Here is a 16,150-nt window from a genome sequence, read left to right as displayed (position 1 = left end):
ATTTACATTTACATTTTTAGTCATTTAGCAAACGCTTTTATCCAGAGCGACTTACAGAAGTGAATGCATACATTTCATACTTTTTTTTTTCTGTGGGAAACGAACCCACAACCCTGGCGTTGCAAACACCATGCTCTACCAACTGAGCTACAGGGAAGGCCATATCAGCTGCCACATTTAATGCTGATGAACAAATGACTTTGTAGTCAAACAGGGTAAATATTTTACATGTTGCATGTTCAGACCTGCCATGATTTATGTTTGGTGAGTGGGACGTTGGTAAAGTAGGCTATATAGCCTAAATAGTTTGACTTAAGAAATTCTGCTATGAAAAAAATAGGCCACCATAAAGAATGGAAACAATGTTTTTGTGTAGTCTATACAGTGTTATGAATGAGTGTGTACAGACTGCAGGCAAGTACACTAAGCTAGACAATAATATTATTTTAGCATTATTTTAGTGCTTCCAAACACTTATTTACTGTGTCAATAAATCTACTTTCAAGTGTACTGCCTCTTTCCTTTTCTCCACCCATCCTACTACTTCTCCTCCTCCCCTCATCACTACCATGCACGTCTTTCTTGCCCCCCTCCCCCTCCTTCTCAAAAATAACTATGGCGCTTTGCGCAAATCACAGCTCTGTCTACGTGGCGCTGCACATCTCTCTTATTCACTCTCTTTTCTCATTCTTCTATTTGACCTCTCCTGTTGCAGGCATCGGGGCTTCTGCAGGATCTGCGTCCGGACTCATAACCTCTTACGATGTTTTGTATTATACCGGGGTCCGTGCATACTTTAGCGAGGAGTGGGAGAAAGCTGCGGAGCTGCTCGAAAAGTCGATGTCTACCCGGGAGGCTCTATTTCGGACCCGACGGCAGTGCCATGAAGAATGTGTGCCAGCGGGATATGACAGGCTCTCAAAACTGGGTATGTGTGTGTTTACTGTGTTGTATGTGTTCGGTTCATAGGGTATGTGTGTGTTTACTGTGTAGTATGTGTTCGGTTCATAGGGTATGTGTGTGTTTACTGTGTTGTATGTGTTCGGTTCATAGGGTATGTGTGTGTTTACTGTGTTGTATGTGTTCGGTTCATAGGGTATGTGTGTGTTTACTATGTTGTATGTGTTCGGTTCATAGGGTATGTGTGATAGAGAGTATGTCTCTCTGTCTCCACCTGTGTGTGTTGTGTGCATGCATGAAATATATTAAATCGCAAGTTTCTGTTTGCCACTTACATTCACAGCTTGCATTAGGGCCTAGATATCTCCCAGGAGTCAGTGATGATCCTATCTATGGTCATGAGTGCAAGACAGTCCTGGTATGGTACATACCAGTAATGTAGCATCTCTGCTGTGTGTGTGTGTGTGTGTGTGGTGTGTGTGTGTGTGTGTGTGTGTGTGTGTGGTGTGTGTGTGTGTGTGTGTGTGTGGGGGGGGGCCTCAGACACTGAGAAAGGGAATCTGTGGGACCTATGGGCAGTGGACTGGGTCCAGCGGCGGGCTGAGTGTGTGCGGTTCTGTTTGGGACGGGCTGTCACTCCCGCAGGACAGCTTCCCGTGTCTGCCGACATCGAGTACGAGTTTAGCACCCGGAACCCCTATAACTTCCTGCAGGTGGTCTACTGGAAGGTAACTGTTACCATACTCACCTGCTGTTTCATTATGTTCCTGTGCATAGGCATGGCTAACAGTTGAATTATAGATCTGAAGTGCTAATTGCATGTTAAAGCAATTACATAGGTTATCCCACTGGTCGTTAGTTACTCTGGTATAAGGTATATATGATGTAATGTGCCAGCTCACTTTACTACATACCGTAGCAACAATATCCTACGACGACAGCTGTGGTCTTCGTGCACTCTAGCTCATCTGGACTTTTAACTTTTCTTCGTCTACCTCATCCTCCTGTTATTTTTTTTCCTCCTCCCCTCTTTCTCCTCCTCCTCCTCCTCTACGTCTTCTACCTCCATCTCGCTCTCTTTCCCCATCCTCTCCTGCCTACTGCTCTTCCTCCCTCTGTTCATCTTTTACCTCATTCTCTATCAACTTTTCCCCTCCTCCATTCTCTTCTTCGTCAGCTTGGGAAAGTACAAAAGGCGGCGTCAGCAGCCCACACGTTCTTCGTGGCCAACCCCAGCCACCTGGAGATGAGGAACAACATTGAGAAGTATAGACGGATGGAGGGAGTAACAGAGGACGCATTCCAGGATAGAGAGATGGAGACAGAGAAACACTGGGTAATAAAAAAAGAGTGGGAGAGGAGGAGGGTTGTGTGTGTGTGTGTGTGTGTGTGTGTGTGTGTGTGTGTGTGTGTGTGTGTGTGTGTGTGTGTGTGTGTGCTGAGAAATTGTCAAATTAATGGTAGATTGTATGCATAAATAGGTATTCATGAATCTTGTTGTAAGAAATATTATTTGATTCTCACATGTGGCGTGAGGGTTCAAATTCCTCTCTGTGTTTCACTTTAAGTACCTAACCAATCGTAAAAGCCCTTTGGGCTCACAAAGTAACCTCTGCATGCACCCACAGCATTCCTGATAACGTGTTACTAAAGGAGTGTACTATAAATGAGAATACATCATGTGGACTTCACTGGACTTTTGATATCGCTAAAGCCTAACAGTAAAAAATAAAAATGCAGTTAATTTCACTGCTTTGTTTTGCTTGTCTCCAGCAAGTCTTCATGCTTTCCGTACTTACTATGCCCATTGGGAGTATAGGCCATCGACGACTCCTCTCCATCGCACTCCGTTCTTGATGTTTACCAATTATAGCCAACCTTTCCTGCTAACCTCCATCCCTCTATTAACCACAGGCCCTGTACGACTCTGCCGTCACCTCTGAGGCCTCCTCTGATTGGGCGCACGCCGTGGAGAAATGGAGGGAGTGTGTGAACGAGACACTGAGACAGACTGATGAGTGCCGGGCGCAGTGTGAGGTCGCCTCACAGCGGCTCCCTGAGAACAGAGGAGAGGACGGAATGGACGGGGTGTTTGAGAAGGCTGCAGGTGAGGAAAAACACGTTTGTTTGTTTAAAAATGTATATTTTTAAGGGTTTTATATATCCTTATTGAGATTGTGAGTCAGAAGGGCATGGGGCAGATTTGAACCCATGCTGACATTGGAAGCTGGGTTGTACATGTGGCACTAACCACTGGACCACACAGGTAATAGGAAAAACATGTTTGTGTTCATGAAGCTGGTTGTCTATGCAGGGCTATAGCTCATTCATTGCTAGTAGGCTGAAAATGTCTGTAAGGTGATAGTGTTATATAGCATTATAAAGGCCTTATTACAGGGGGAGTGTTACCAAGACAGCTGACTGTAAACAGTATAATGTCACGCAGCGCATATTTTGTTTGGTCCAAAACAAAGCAAACATTTTAATTAGTTTTACATGTATAGGATAGTTGTCCTACTATTTTATTCTATGCTATTCTCTACTTTTCTAACTTTTCCTTATCGTGTGATTTTTATCTCCTGTCCTCCAGCACTCTCCCTCTCCCTCCTGTCCTGCCAGCAGGCCTGTGTGACTCAGGTGGCGACGCGACCCGGAAGGATTTCAGCCCAGGAGGACTTCCTACCCACACAGCTGGAGCATCTACACATCGCACAGTTCAAAGGTTAGACAGGGGAACGGTCAAGTTACAGTAATGACCACATGATGACGCTAACGACGATTATGATGCTAACTCTGCTTCTACTGCAGCTGATGATACTGGCCTGACTATGGCACCTGAAATAAATGTATTATTTCAAAAAAGGCTCTGGTGTTTCATACAGGAGTTGACATATCTAGTGAACAACCAACGCCCATCTCCCTCTCTCTCACCTATTTCCCGCAGCGGGCGATCTAGGAGGAGCGGTGCGTTCTCTGCGGTCTCTCCTCCTGTTCTACCCCTCAGACAAAGACTCCCTCAGTAACCTGGAGCTCTACACAGAGACACTGGGGGGTGACACTGAGGCACATGGGACAAAGCCCTCCCAGGTACTAATGGTGCTCAGCCTAAAATCAACAACCCCTAGCCTGGCCCACTAGGGAGGTTTCATTTTATAAACAACACTCCTCAAATTTGATAGATACATTATTGTATCTTACTCTACTGTGAAGACCAGTATATTGGTTCTCCGTAGGCATCACTCTTTTAATTAAATGAAAATGTGCATATCTATGTATTTGTCGCATACACATATTTAGCAGATGTTATTGCGGGTGTAGGGACATCCTTTAGTTCCTAGCTCCAACAGTGCAGTAGTATTTATCAATTCACAACAATACACACAAATCTAAAAGTAAAAGAATGGAATTAAGAAATATATAAATATTAGGACGAGCAATGTTGGAGTGGCATTTACTAGAATACAGTATATACATATGAAATGAGTAAAACAGTATGTAAACATTGTGTTATTGCGGGTGTAGGGACATATATATATATATATGTGTGTGTGTGTGTGTGTATATATATATAAAATATATATTTATTTTTATTAAAGTGACCAGTGTTCCATTATTAAATTGACCAGTGATTCCATGTCTATGTACATAGGGCAGCAGCCTCTAAGGTGCGTCTAAGTCTCTGTCTTTATATTCTCAGGAGATAGCCAGGTATGTGAGCCGCTCACTGCAGGAGAAAAAGCTACTCTACTTCGGAATGGAAAACCTCAACTTCAATTTCACCGACCCGGTATGATAAAGTTGTTTATTGATTATCGCTGGTCCTGGTTTGGCTCAGAGCTGTAAAGTAGCTACTGTATATCTAGGCTATATATGGCTCTGATTTGGTCACTCACATTTACTTTGAAACTGAACAATACAGCAGTTTGTTCCTTTTTGTGTTTTTGTTCTCCCATATAGGATCTCTGGACTCCAGAGGAGGTTGTTCCCGAGTTGCTCAGAGACATATGGAGGTAAGAGGAAAAGTGAAGGAGAAAGTTACTGCAAAAGAGGACGGGAGTGTGGAGAGAAAGGGCTTTGAAGTGCTATTGGGCGGTTGAAAGCCATTTCCCTTTTGATTTCCAGAGCAGAAAAGGAAGTGCTGAATGAGAAATTGAAGGCGGGAGAGAAAGAAGTAGAGATGGACGATAGTGGGTTCTACGCAGGTAAGGATAAAAACATTAGTGTTTGGCACGTTACAAGCACACATTGATGGATTGGTAATGACAAAAAACATAATTGGCTCGGGTCTCGGGATTGGGAAACACTAATCTGATAAATATCTATTTGATTTAAATGTGTGTGTGTGTGTGTGTGGACCCTCTTCCTGTGTCTCACTCACACCTCCGTTCTGTTCCCTCCGCAGGGGGTCCCGTTCCTCAGGTTGGTGTCACCATCAGCATGGACGACAATTCTTTAAATGGAACTAATCGCGTGGTGCTGGACGGAGTTCTAGATCAAAAGGAATGCAATACAGTACTGCGCCTAGCGACCGTAAGCTTGCATATTATTTGCTCAGAAAACAAGACTCCCTCAGACTCCCTTTTAATGAGCCCTGTCCCTTTGGTGTTTCCCATTGGATGGGAAATAATAGCTGAAACTGCAATATAGTGAAAATCACACCGAGCCTATCAATGGCCTTATACAGTGTATATGTATATACAGTTGAAGTCTGAAGTTGACATACACCTCAGCCAAATACATTTAAACTCAGTTTTTCACAGACGCCTCACAAGTTCTCAACTGGCAGCTTCATTACATAGTACACGCAAAACACCAGTCTCAACTTCAACAGTGAAGAGGTGACTCCGGGTGTCACGGCTCTCTACGAGAGGTGGGTGTAGGAGTCAGGCGCAGGAGAGGAGTAAATGCAATCAAACCTGTTTAATAAAGTCCATCCAAAAACATACAGGCACAGGACCAATACACAGTCCAAAAACACCTCTAGAACCAAAATCTAGGGAAAACACCTGAATGAAATAAATGAACAAAATCACGTCACCCAACATACAAACAGGGAAACGAAAATAAACCCGCACGAAACAAAGCGGGTAGGGAGAAAATAAATACCCAAACGAAACAACCTAAACAAGGAACAGGTGCACAATCAAAACTAAACGAAAAAATAAAAAAAAGGATTGGTGGCAGCTAGTAGACCGGCGACGACGACCGCCGAGCACCACCCGAACAGGGAGAGGAGCCGCCTTCAGTGGAAGTCGTGACACCGGGGTGCTGGCCCTCTAGGCAGAGTTGCAAAGAAAAAGCCGTATCGCAGACTGGCCAATAAAAATAAAATATTAAGATGGGCAAAAGAACACAGATACTGGACAGAGGAACTCTGCCTAGAAGGCCAGCTTCCCGGAGTCGCATCCTCACTGTTGACGTTGAGAAGCTGCCAGTTGAGGACTTGTGAGGCGTCTGTTTCTCAAACTAGACACTGATGTACTAGTCCTTTTGCTCAGTTGTGCACCGGGGCCTCCACTCCTCTTTCTTTTCTGGTTAGAGCCAGTTTGCGCTGTTCTGTGAAGGGAGTAGTACACAGCGTTGTACGAGATCTTCAGTTTCTTGGCAGTTTCTCGCATGGAATAGCCTTCATTTCTCAGAACAAGAATAGATTGACGAGTTTCAGAAGAAAGGTCTTTGTTTCTAGCCATTTTGAGCCTGTAATCGAACCCACAAATGCTGATGCTGCAGAAGGCCAGTTTTATTGCTTCTTTAACTAGAACAACAGTTTTCAGCTGTGCTAACATAATTGCAAAAGTGTTTTCTAATGATCAATTCGCCTTTTAAAATGATAAAGTTGGATTAGCTAACACAACGTGCCATTGGAACACAGGAGTGATGGTTGCTGTTAATGGGCCTCTGTATGCCTATGTAGATATTCCATTAAGAATCAGCCGTTTCTAGCTAAAATAGTCATTTACAACATTAACAATGTCTACACTGTATTTCTGATCAAATTGATGTTATTTTAATGGACAAAAAATTAGCTTTTCTTTCAAAAACAAGGACATTTCTAAGTGAGCCTAAACTTTTGAACGGTAGTGTATATACACTTTATGAATTCAGGCCCTCATCTTTATGGATCTTAGGGATATGAGCCAGGGGTGGATTTGGAATTCAGCAATAGCATAAGTATTCCAACAGGGCTATAAGCTCATATCCTCCATGATGACTTCCTGTGTTGTCTCTGACAGGCAGCTGCGTCTGCTGGGGACGGTTACCGGGGGCGACGGTCCCCACACACACCCCATGAGAAGTTTGAGGGCCTGACTGTCCTCAGAGCTGTCAAGGTGAGAACGATGTATCTGGAGATTAAATCTATCTATCCGTCTGTCTGTCTGTCTGTCGTCGCTCTCGCTCTCGCTCGATCTCTCTCTCTCTCTCTCTCTCTCTCTCCGCTCGTCTCTGTCTCTCTCTGTCTCACATGGCCACGTAGCTAATGAACAGTTAAACACTTTTCTGGTCTGCAGTTGGCTCGGGACGGCATGGTGAACCAATCAGACGCTAAGCTGCTGCATGAGATGGGGGAGAGGGTGAGAACCCTCTTGCACTCCTACTTCAGGAGCCCCTCAGGACTCCATTTCTCCTACACACATCTCGTGTGCCGTAGCGCCATCACAGGTATGGTCCACTCAAGCAATGCCCTCTATTTCTTGGAATGATGGTTCCAAAAATGTTTGGTTTCATATTATTTTCCATCTGTTCTGTTGATTCCATTATGTATTACATTTGTGGGTCTCAATGCAAAATGGTGCAAAGCTTTCCTATTCAAATAGGGTTAAGGCCTCATCACGCTTTTCCCATTTATAGTGTAACCCAATAGCTAACCCCTGACTTGTATCAGGTGTTATATCTGCTTTGTGTTATGTCACCCGTTGTGTTACCTGGGCCATGTTCATTAGGGCACATAATGGAAAACTGTCTAAAACATTTTGCAACAGAAAACTAAAATGAGTGTTTCTTATTGGACAACTCCAGATAGTCCCTCCCTATTTCAGTCCGTTTTCTTCCATTTGGTGCCTAATGAACATGGCCCTCTTGTGTTGTGTGTCCTGTCCAGGGGACCAGGAGGGGAGACTGGACCTGTCTCACCCTGTTCATGTGGACAACTGTCTACTGGAACCTGAGACCAGACAGTGCTGGAGAGAACCACCTGCCTTTACACACAGAGACCTGAGGTACACACACACTCATACATGTGCACACACACGCACAAGCTGGCAGGACACACAAACACACACATGCAGACTGGAAAAACACATGCACACACACAGAAGCATGCAGATGTCTGCACTGTGCATGCACAGACATGTAATTACAATATAAAAACACAAGACTTGGACGGTGAGCTATATAACACCACACACACTCCCATATATAACACCACACACACTCCCATATATAACACCACACACACTCCCATATATAACACCACACACACTCCCATATATAACACCACACACACTCCCATATATAACACCACATACACAACACCACATACACTCCCATATGTATGTATTTGGACAGTGAAGCTAAAATGGTCCATTTGGCTCTATACCCCAGCAGTTTGAATTTGAGATCAAATGTTTCATATGAGGCGAGAGTACAGAATGTCACTTTTTATTTGAGGGTATTTTCATACATATCTGTTTAATCATTTACAAATGTAAGCACTTTATGTATTTTGTCCCCCCCCCCAGTGTGAAGAAGTCATACATATTTGGAGAAATTTCCTTACAGCGTATCAGAGTAGTCAAAAGTTCAGTATTTGGTCCCATATTTCTTGCACACAATGGCTACATCAAACATGTGACTTTACAAACTTGTTGGATGCATTTGCAGTTTGTTTTGATTGTGTTATGTTTTGCACAATAGTAACTGATTGGTGAATGGTGACTGGAGTTTTATTTTCTTCTAAGTGAGTAAGATAAGAGATAAGATGTTTCTCTAAACTTTCATTAATCCTGATAATGGCAAGGTTAAGAAAAATCATTCATGAATCATGAATAATTGAGTGAGATGACATTGAGGCTAACAACAAAACATGCTAACCTCTCACCATTACCAATAATAGGGGAGGTTAGCATTTTTGTGGGGGTATGATCTATATTCATGATTGTGGGGTTTTGACCATCATTATTCATGATTCATTCAGGATTGTCCATAATCATGGTAGCATCCACATTAATGTAGAACTGTTCAGAAACATCTTCTATATTTATTTACAATGCAATTGACTCCAAAATGACAGAATACATTATTCACCATTCAGTTCCTAATGGGCGAAATATAATCCGAAACACAACCAAAACAAATTGCATCCAACAAGTTTGTAGAGTCACAAGATTGACGTGGTCATTGTGTGCTAGGAATATGGGACCAAATACTACAATTTTGACTGCTTGAGTACGCTATAAGTAAATACAGTGCATTCGGAAAGTATTCAGACCCCTTCCCTTTTTCCACATTTTGTTACATTAAAGCCTTATTCTTAAATTGATAAAAAAAGATGTTTTTCCTTATGGTCTTAGTCGGCATTTAACAACAAGTCTAGTCAAAGTTGTCAGTCGACATCTTTATTGCTTCGTCAACAAACCTAGTGGTGCAATATAACACATATAAACATCTCAAGGATGATCAATGGAAACAGGCTGCACCTGAGCTCAATTTCAAGTCTCTTTGTATCTGAATACTTATGTAAATAAGGTATTTAATTTTTTATATATATATATAATTAAATACCTTATTTACATAAGTATTCAGATACAAAGAGACTTGAAATTGAGCTCAGGTGCAGCCTGTTTCCATTGATCATCCTTGAGATGTTTCTACAACTTGATTGGAGTCCACTTGTGGTAAATTCAATTGATTGGACATGATTTGGAAAGGTACACACCTGTCTAGATAAGGTCCCACAGTTGACAGTGCATGTCAGAGCAAAAACCAAGCCATGAGGTCGAAGGAGTTGGATTGTGTCGAGGCACAGATCTGGGGAAGGGTACCAAAACATTTTTGCAGCATGGAAGGTCCCCCAAGAACACAGTAGCCTCCATCATTCTTAAATAGAATTTGGAACCAGCACGACTCTTCCTAGAGATGGCCACCCGTCCAAATTGAGCAATCGGGGAAGAAGGGCCTTGGTCAGGGAGGTGACCAAGAACCCGATGGTCACTCTGACAGAGCTCCATAGTTCCTCTGTGGATATGGGAGAACCTTCCAGAAGGACAACCATCTCTGCAGCACTCCACCAATCAGGCCTTTTATGGTAGAGTGGCCAGACGGAAGCAACCCCTCAGTAAAAGGCACATGACAGCCTTCTTGGAGTTTGCCAAAAGGCAAAGAAACAAGATTCTCTTGTCTGGTCTGGTCTGATGAAACCAAGATTGAACTCTTTGGCCTGAATGCCAAGTGTCACATCTGGAGGAAACCTGGCACCATCCCTACGGTGAAGCATGGTGGTGGCAGAATCATGCTGTGGGGATGTTTTTCAGCGGCAGGGACTGGGAAACTATTCAGGATTGAGGGAAAGATGAACGGAGCAAAGTACAGAGATATCCTTGATGAATACCTGCTCCAGAGCGCTCAGGATCTCAGACTGGGGTGAAAGTTCACCTTCCGACAGGACAACGACCCTTAACACACAACTAAGACAACGCAGGTGTGGCTTCGGGGCAAGTCTCTGAATGTCCTTGAGTTTCCCACCCAGAGCCCAGACTTGAACCCGATCGAACATCTCTGGAGACACCTGAAAATAGCTGTGCAGCGACACTCCCCATCCAACCTGACAGAGCTTGAGAGGATCTGCAGAGAAGAATAGGAGAAGCTCCCCAAATACAGGTGTGCCAAGCTTTTAGCGTCATACCCAAGAAGACTCAAGGCTGTAATTGCTGCCAAAGGTGCTTCAACAAAATACTGAGGAAAGGGTCGAAATGCTTATCTAAATGTGATAGTTTTATGTTTAATACATTTGCAAAAATGTCTGAACCTGTTTTTGCTTTGTTATTATGGGGTATTGTGTGTAGATTGAGGGGGAAAAAAACGATTTAATCAGTTTTAGAATAAGGCTGTAACGTAATGAAATGTGGAAAATGTTTAGGGGTCTGAATACCTTCCAAATGCGCTCTATGTCCAAAATCTTCTGACTTCTTCAAATCGGGGGACTAGATACATACAATGCCTTTATTTCTAAACGGTAAAACAGATATGTATGAAAATGCACTCAAATGAAAGGTGACATTGTGTACTGTCGCCTCATATGAATCATTTGATCGCCAATCCAAAATGCTGGAGGCTAAAGCGAAATGTAAAAACACTGCTTCACTGTCCAAATACATATGGAGGGGAGTGTATATAAATTACATGAACAGACATTTCCCATCCTGAATAAACTCAAACCCGTACGGCGTGACATCTTAATACTAACAGTGTTTGATGGTCTCCTCATTCTAAGGTAAACAAACACAGGTGCCATTCCACAGCCTAGTGTAGATTCTTGATTTCAGGCAGGAGGGTGTGAGGAAATAATGTGATGTGCCTCTGGCAGTGTGTTATATTGCACCACTAGGTTTGTTGACGAAGCAATAAAGATGTCGACTGACAACTTTGACTAGACTTGTTGTTAAATGCCGACTAAGACCATGTCTGATTCCATTCCAGCGCTGTGCTCTATCTGAACGATGACTTTGACGGTGGGGAGCTCTTCTTCACAGACAGGGATGCCAAGACTGTCACAGTAAGTCACTTGACATTTAAAACTCAGGTAGAACACTTTACACTGGCTGATCTTCACATGAACTTTGACCTATGCCCCACCGTGACCCGGTCATCACTATCTGGCCACGCTAGAAAGGATGGAAGCACAGCTTTCTAACGTATGCAATTCAAACCTTAACCCGTTCAGTAACTGTATACCTAATATTAGCCGTAACGCTAAATTAAGAACAAATAGTTTGTGTTGTGTGTACTTAGTAAGTTCTGACGATATTGCCTCTTCTATCCATTCTATCATGACCCTTATAGAGGCTAACCTTTCTGACGCTCTGTCTCTCTTTCTTTCTGTAGGCCCGGGTGAAACCCACCTGTGGTCGACTGGTGGGGTTCTCCGCCGGTCCTGTCAACCCCCATGGTGTGACCGCGGTGACCGCTGGCCGCAGGTGTGCACTGGCCCTCTGGTTCACCAAGGAGAAGCACCACAGGGATATGGTGAGAACTGTTATTGGATTGGTTGCTCTATATAAGCCTGGCCCAGATCAGATATGTTTGGCATGACAATGACCATAGGAGTTGGCAAGACCGCACAAACTGATCTGGGACCAGGCTAACGCTGTAATGCTATAGAGTTAAAAAAAAAAGGGAGGACCGACTGCTCGCTAGATGGTAATGTGGGCTGGCGGCCATCTTGGTAGGGAAGTGAAGTTGAAATTGGTTAGTGTTGCCCCTAACCATTTAAAAAAATGTTTTAAAAAAAGTATTGTATTAATGGTTAGGTAGGCGATGCTGATCCTAGATCAGTGGTTAAGGTGAACGTCTACCACAAGCGGTGAAGTTACAAAAGTGACTGCAAGGTTATTGTTTGTTAGCAACGTACTGTACATAGCAACAAGATCAGCTGCAGACAAACAAACAGAACATACATGCAAATGTAATGGTGGTTTCTTTCTCATTTTTCACATCTAGCGCTGACAATTTAAAGCCATTTTCCCTATGCTAGTTAACTTTTTGTTTAGATAGCGCTTTTGAAGAATAAGTCAACGTCAGCTAGGGTTGGTAGTCAAATAACGTGACAATAGGCACTTTTTTATTTTACTGTTGGTCGGTTTATTAATGATCTATAATTTTAAGGTTGAACTTCAGGAAAGTTCCAGCCACAATTTTCCCTCGATTTTAAAATAGCACTTCTGCCCGCTAGCCTGGATTTTGTCTGATCACGGCCATGGTGTGAATAAGGTCCATTCAACCTCACTTTACCTCACATTATTGTACCTTCTGTGCCTCATGCAGGAGAGGGAGGAGGCTGAGGCCCTGTGGGCTGCGGATGGACAGAGTGTGACGAAGGGAGGAGAAGTAAAAGAGGAGGGAAGAGAGGGCACCGCTGCCCCTGCTCGGAGTGGTAGAAGTGGAAGCCAGTCGTCGAGGAGTAGAGGGAGGGGCAGGGTGACAGGGGGAAAGGATGAGCTGTGATGAGCTGCTGTGATGGATTTAAAGACTGAACCACCCACGCTGAACAGCGGGGTAGTCCTGTTAACCTCCCCGTCCTACTTGGTGGACCGTCCCGGTCCAGCCACCAGTCCCCTCTCCCAAAAGACCATAAACTCTTCTCTATTTTTACACCAGGCTTTTCAATCCCTACCCACGCTCTTTCACTTTCTCTTCATCTTTTCCTCGCTCTCTCTCTGTCTGCGAGACCATTTGTGAAAAAGGTATTTTTGTCCATCTTTCTCACTCTCTTTCGCTCCCTCAGTCTTTCTCTTTGAGACTGTGTTGTGTGATTGTGTGTGTCTTTCCACCCCCTCCATTGACAATCAGTCCATTTGTGTTACAGTGTATGCCTTAGTGTTTGCTATGTAATAACTGTTACATACCTGCTGGAGAAAAGTAAAAGGAATTGAATAAAAGTTATTCAAAATGGTGGAGAGGGAGTGAGAATGAAAAAGCCCTTGTTGCAGATATAGAAAAAAAGCCATAGTGGAGGTGCTTCTGAAGTGGCATCTCCCCTCTGTCTGAAAGAGGTATAAGTGGGAGAGACAGAATGTTGGAATCCCCTTTATTGGGTCAATGCCATACATTACACACATGTACATTAAAAACATGACATTAAACATCACTATCCACATAAGCTCTCATACACAACCCTGTAGAAGGTTAAAAGGTCAACTCCAAACCTCCTGCATTATCAACTGTTTAACCCTTTACACTCATACCCATTTGCGGGTTGAAAAAGGGCAGATTCAGAACGTAGTGGCTGTAGTGTAACATGCTATCCATGACGTTAGAGCTCTGGCTCTGCGCGTCAGCGCTATATGGGTTTTGATTGACTGCCGTTTTGAACTTGAGCACCAGCGCTCGACAAGAAGTTGCCCTCCCGCTAATTAGGCCACATTTGCAAATGTTTTGTTGTCTGAGTGAGCGAAATGCTGTACATTTAAGATGACTCGATGTATTTTGAAAGATGCGACGTTGAGGATTATAATAAATACAGCTTTGAAGTCATACAAGCAAGCCAAATACCCATAGAGTCCAAATGTGCACTTCACATTTCCAAATCAATGAAACTCATGTCAACGTTCATGATCACTGTTTGATGTACAGTTACAAGATGACATGGCATCATACCCTGGGTTGTTCTGAACAGAATGAGTTTACGTTTGGTAATTGTTAAGAGAATTTGCGGCGGCACACTCACCTGAATGCACTCATGACTCCTTTCTATGCGCACCAAAATTACGATCTGTTTCTCTGAATTGCCTTGTGAAAGCCTAACACCAAGATCGTACAAAACTCAGCAAGTCACGTTGGCAATAGAACAAGCTTTCAAATCATGCTCACCTGACCCAGATTGCGATTTTAAATGGACCGTTTTTGGATTGCGTAAAAACAACACCAGTAATTGTGTGATGGCTGTGACGCAGGGTTGTGTTCCAAACAAAACAACCACAAGTGTGCTTGCTCTAGTTCCTCGAACGGCACAGCAGAGAGAGCATTTTCCAGGAATATCTTATAATACCGAATGTATTTAGAGTATTTTCTGATTTCGTTATCAACAAATGCGGCCGGCGAAAAGTACAGTAAATGTCAAGTTGAGATAATAGTTGTGGATTTGTAGAGTCCATTAACCATTACCTCAGTGCCAGGCTGCCCTTGAACTGTGTGGAGATGAAGACCATGAAACCAAGAGAGGGTTAATGTGTGAGTGTCAGAGATGGAGGGGAGGCAGAGGAGGGGAAGGGAGGAGAGAGGTAGACAGATAAGGAGAAAGAGATGTCACACCTGTTTAGGGACTAGACCATGCAGTACAGAAACACTGACATAGAAAGGGAAAGACAAAGAGGGAGGGGGAGATAGACAAAGCTCTGCAATGCACAAAACAACTGATGCTTGGGGGAGAGAGAGGGAGAGACAGAGAGAGAGAGAGGTATGCAGAAGGGGGGAAGGATAGAAAGACAGATTACCGTTAATCCCTCATAAATGAGTGCATTTGTTTATGAAGTTTACGAAATCTCTCCCATTTAGAATATGGAACCATAATCCAACTAGAATTCATTTCATAATTTACATCCAGTCTGACTCACATCTTCTCTCCCATTTATATCTCCCACCCTTCTCCCCCTCCTCGCATTACTGAGTCACGGCCAGTCAAGCACTGTTTACGACCCATATTAACTCTCTCACTCCCCCCCGTGTGATAATCCGCGGGTGCTGCAGAATTGGGTCGACTGGCCTGTTAATGGACTCCTGGTTTTAACCGCTTCCATCCCTTAGCCTACCCTCTCCAGCCGCTGCATTCCCTAAAAAGGCCCAGTTTAAGCAGGCGTACATCTATATCATGCATCTCAAGCATTGTCACACTGTCACCCCACTATCTAGTGTCAAATGATGTGTCTATATTTGTATACAAGTGATGTAATGCATATCGGCTGTACATCACACGATTAGTAATCAGTCCCAATCGTTTTTGATATAAAATACAACGTAAAAAGAGTCATGGGTCAGATGGTGAAAACATCACCACCATATCGTTTAAATGCGTAAAGGAACACGTCATTTGAATGTGTTGAATCACTTCCTTTATAGTTTGATGTGATAGTGTTTTCCACAGAGATAATCACTCTTCTCATTCTATTTCTATGGTGTTTCCTCTAATTGAGTAAGGATACACATCCAAATTACATACAGCATATACGCCAAGTGTACAAAACATTAGGAACACCTCTTTCCGTGACATAGACTGACCAGGTGAATCCAGGTGAAATGTCGCTTGTGAAATACACTTCAATCAGTGTAGATGAAGGGGAGGAGACAGGATAAAGAAGGATTTTTAAGCCTTGACACCTAAGACTTTGGATTGTGTGTTTGTGCCATTCAGAGAGTGAATGGGCAAGACTAAATATTTAAGTGCCTGTGAACGGGGTAAGGTAGTAGGTGCCAGGCGCACTGGTTTGTGTCAAGAACTGCAACGGTGCTGGGTTCTTTTCACGCTCAACCGTTTTCCGGT

General features: G+C 43.4%; 1 protein-coding gene across 1 annotated transcript; it reads left to right on the top strand.

Annotated features, from left to right (window-relative positions):
* Nucleotides 1-572: 572 nt before the first annotated feature.
* LOC106583419 (prolyl 3-hydroxylase 3) lies at nt 573-13,566 on the top strand. Its single transcript, XM_014167563.3, has 16 exons — nt 573-928; nt 1,444-1,628; nt 2,078-2,236; nt 2,815-3,007; nt 3,491-3,622; nt 3,845-3,987; nt 4,598-4,687; nt 4,858-4,910; nt 5,023-5,102; nt 5,303-5,430; nt 7,134-7,229; nt 7,410-7,560; nt 8,000-8,117; nt 11,596-11,671; nt 12,001-12,141; nt 12,940-13,566. Exons 1-16 carry the CDS (start codon nt 616-618, stop codon nt 13,117-13,119), a joined length of 2,238 nt encoding a protein of 745 aa, XP_014023038.3. The 5' UTR covers nt 573-615; the 3' UTR covers nt 13,120-13,566.
* Nucleotides 13,567-16,150: the final 2,584 nt, after the last annotated feature.

Source organism: Salmo salar, chromosome 02 (assembly GCF_965601325.2).
Source record: "Salmo salar chromosome 02, fSalSal1, whole genome shotgun sequence".
Lineage (NCBI taxonomy): Eukaryota > Metazoa > Chordata > Actinopteri > Salmoniformes > Salmonidae > Salmo > Salmo salar.
Note: the sequence above shows the minus strand (reverse complement) of the source record. Positions and strands in the feature narration are given on the sequence as shown.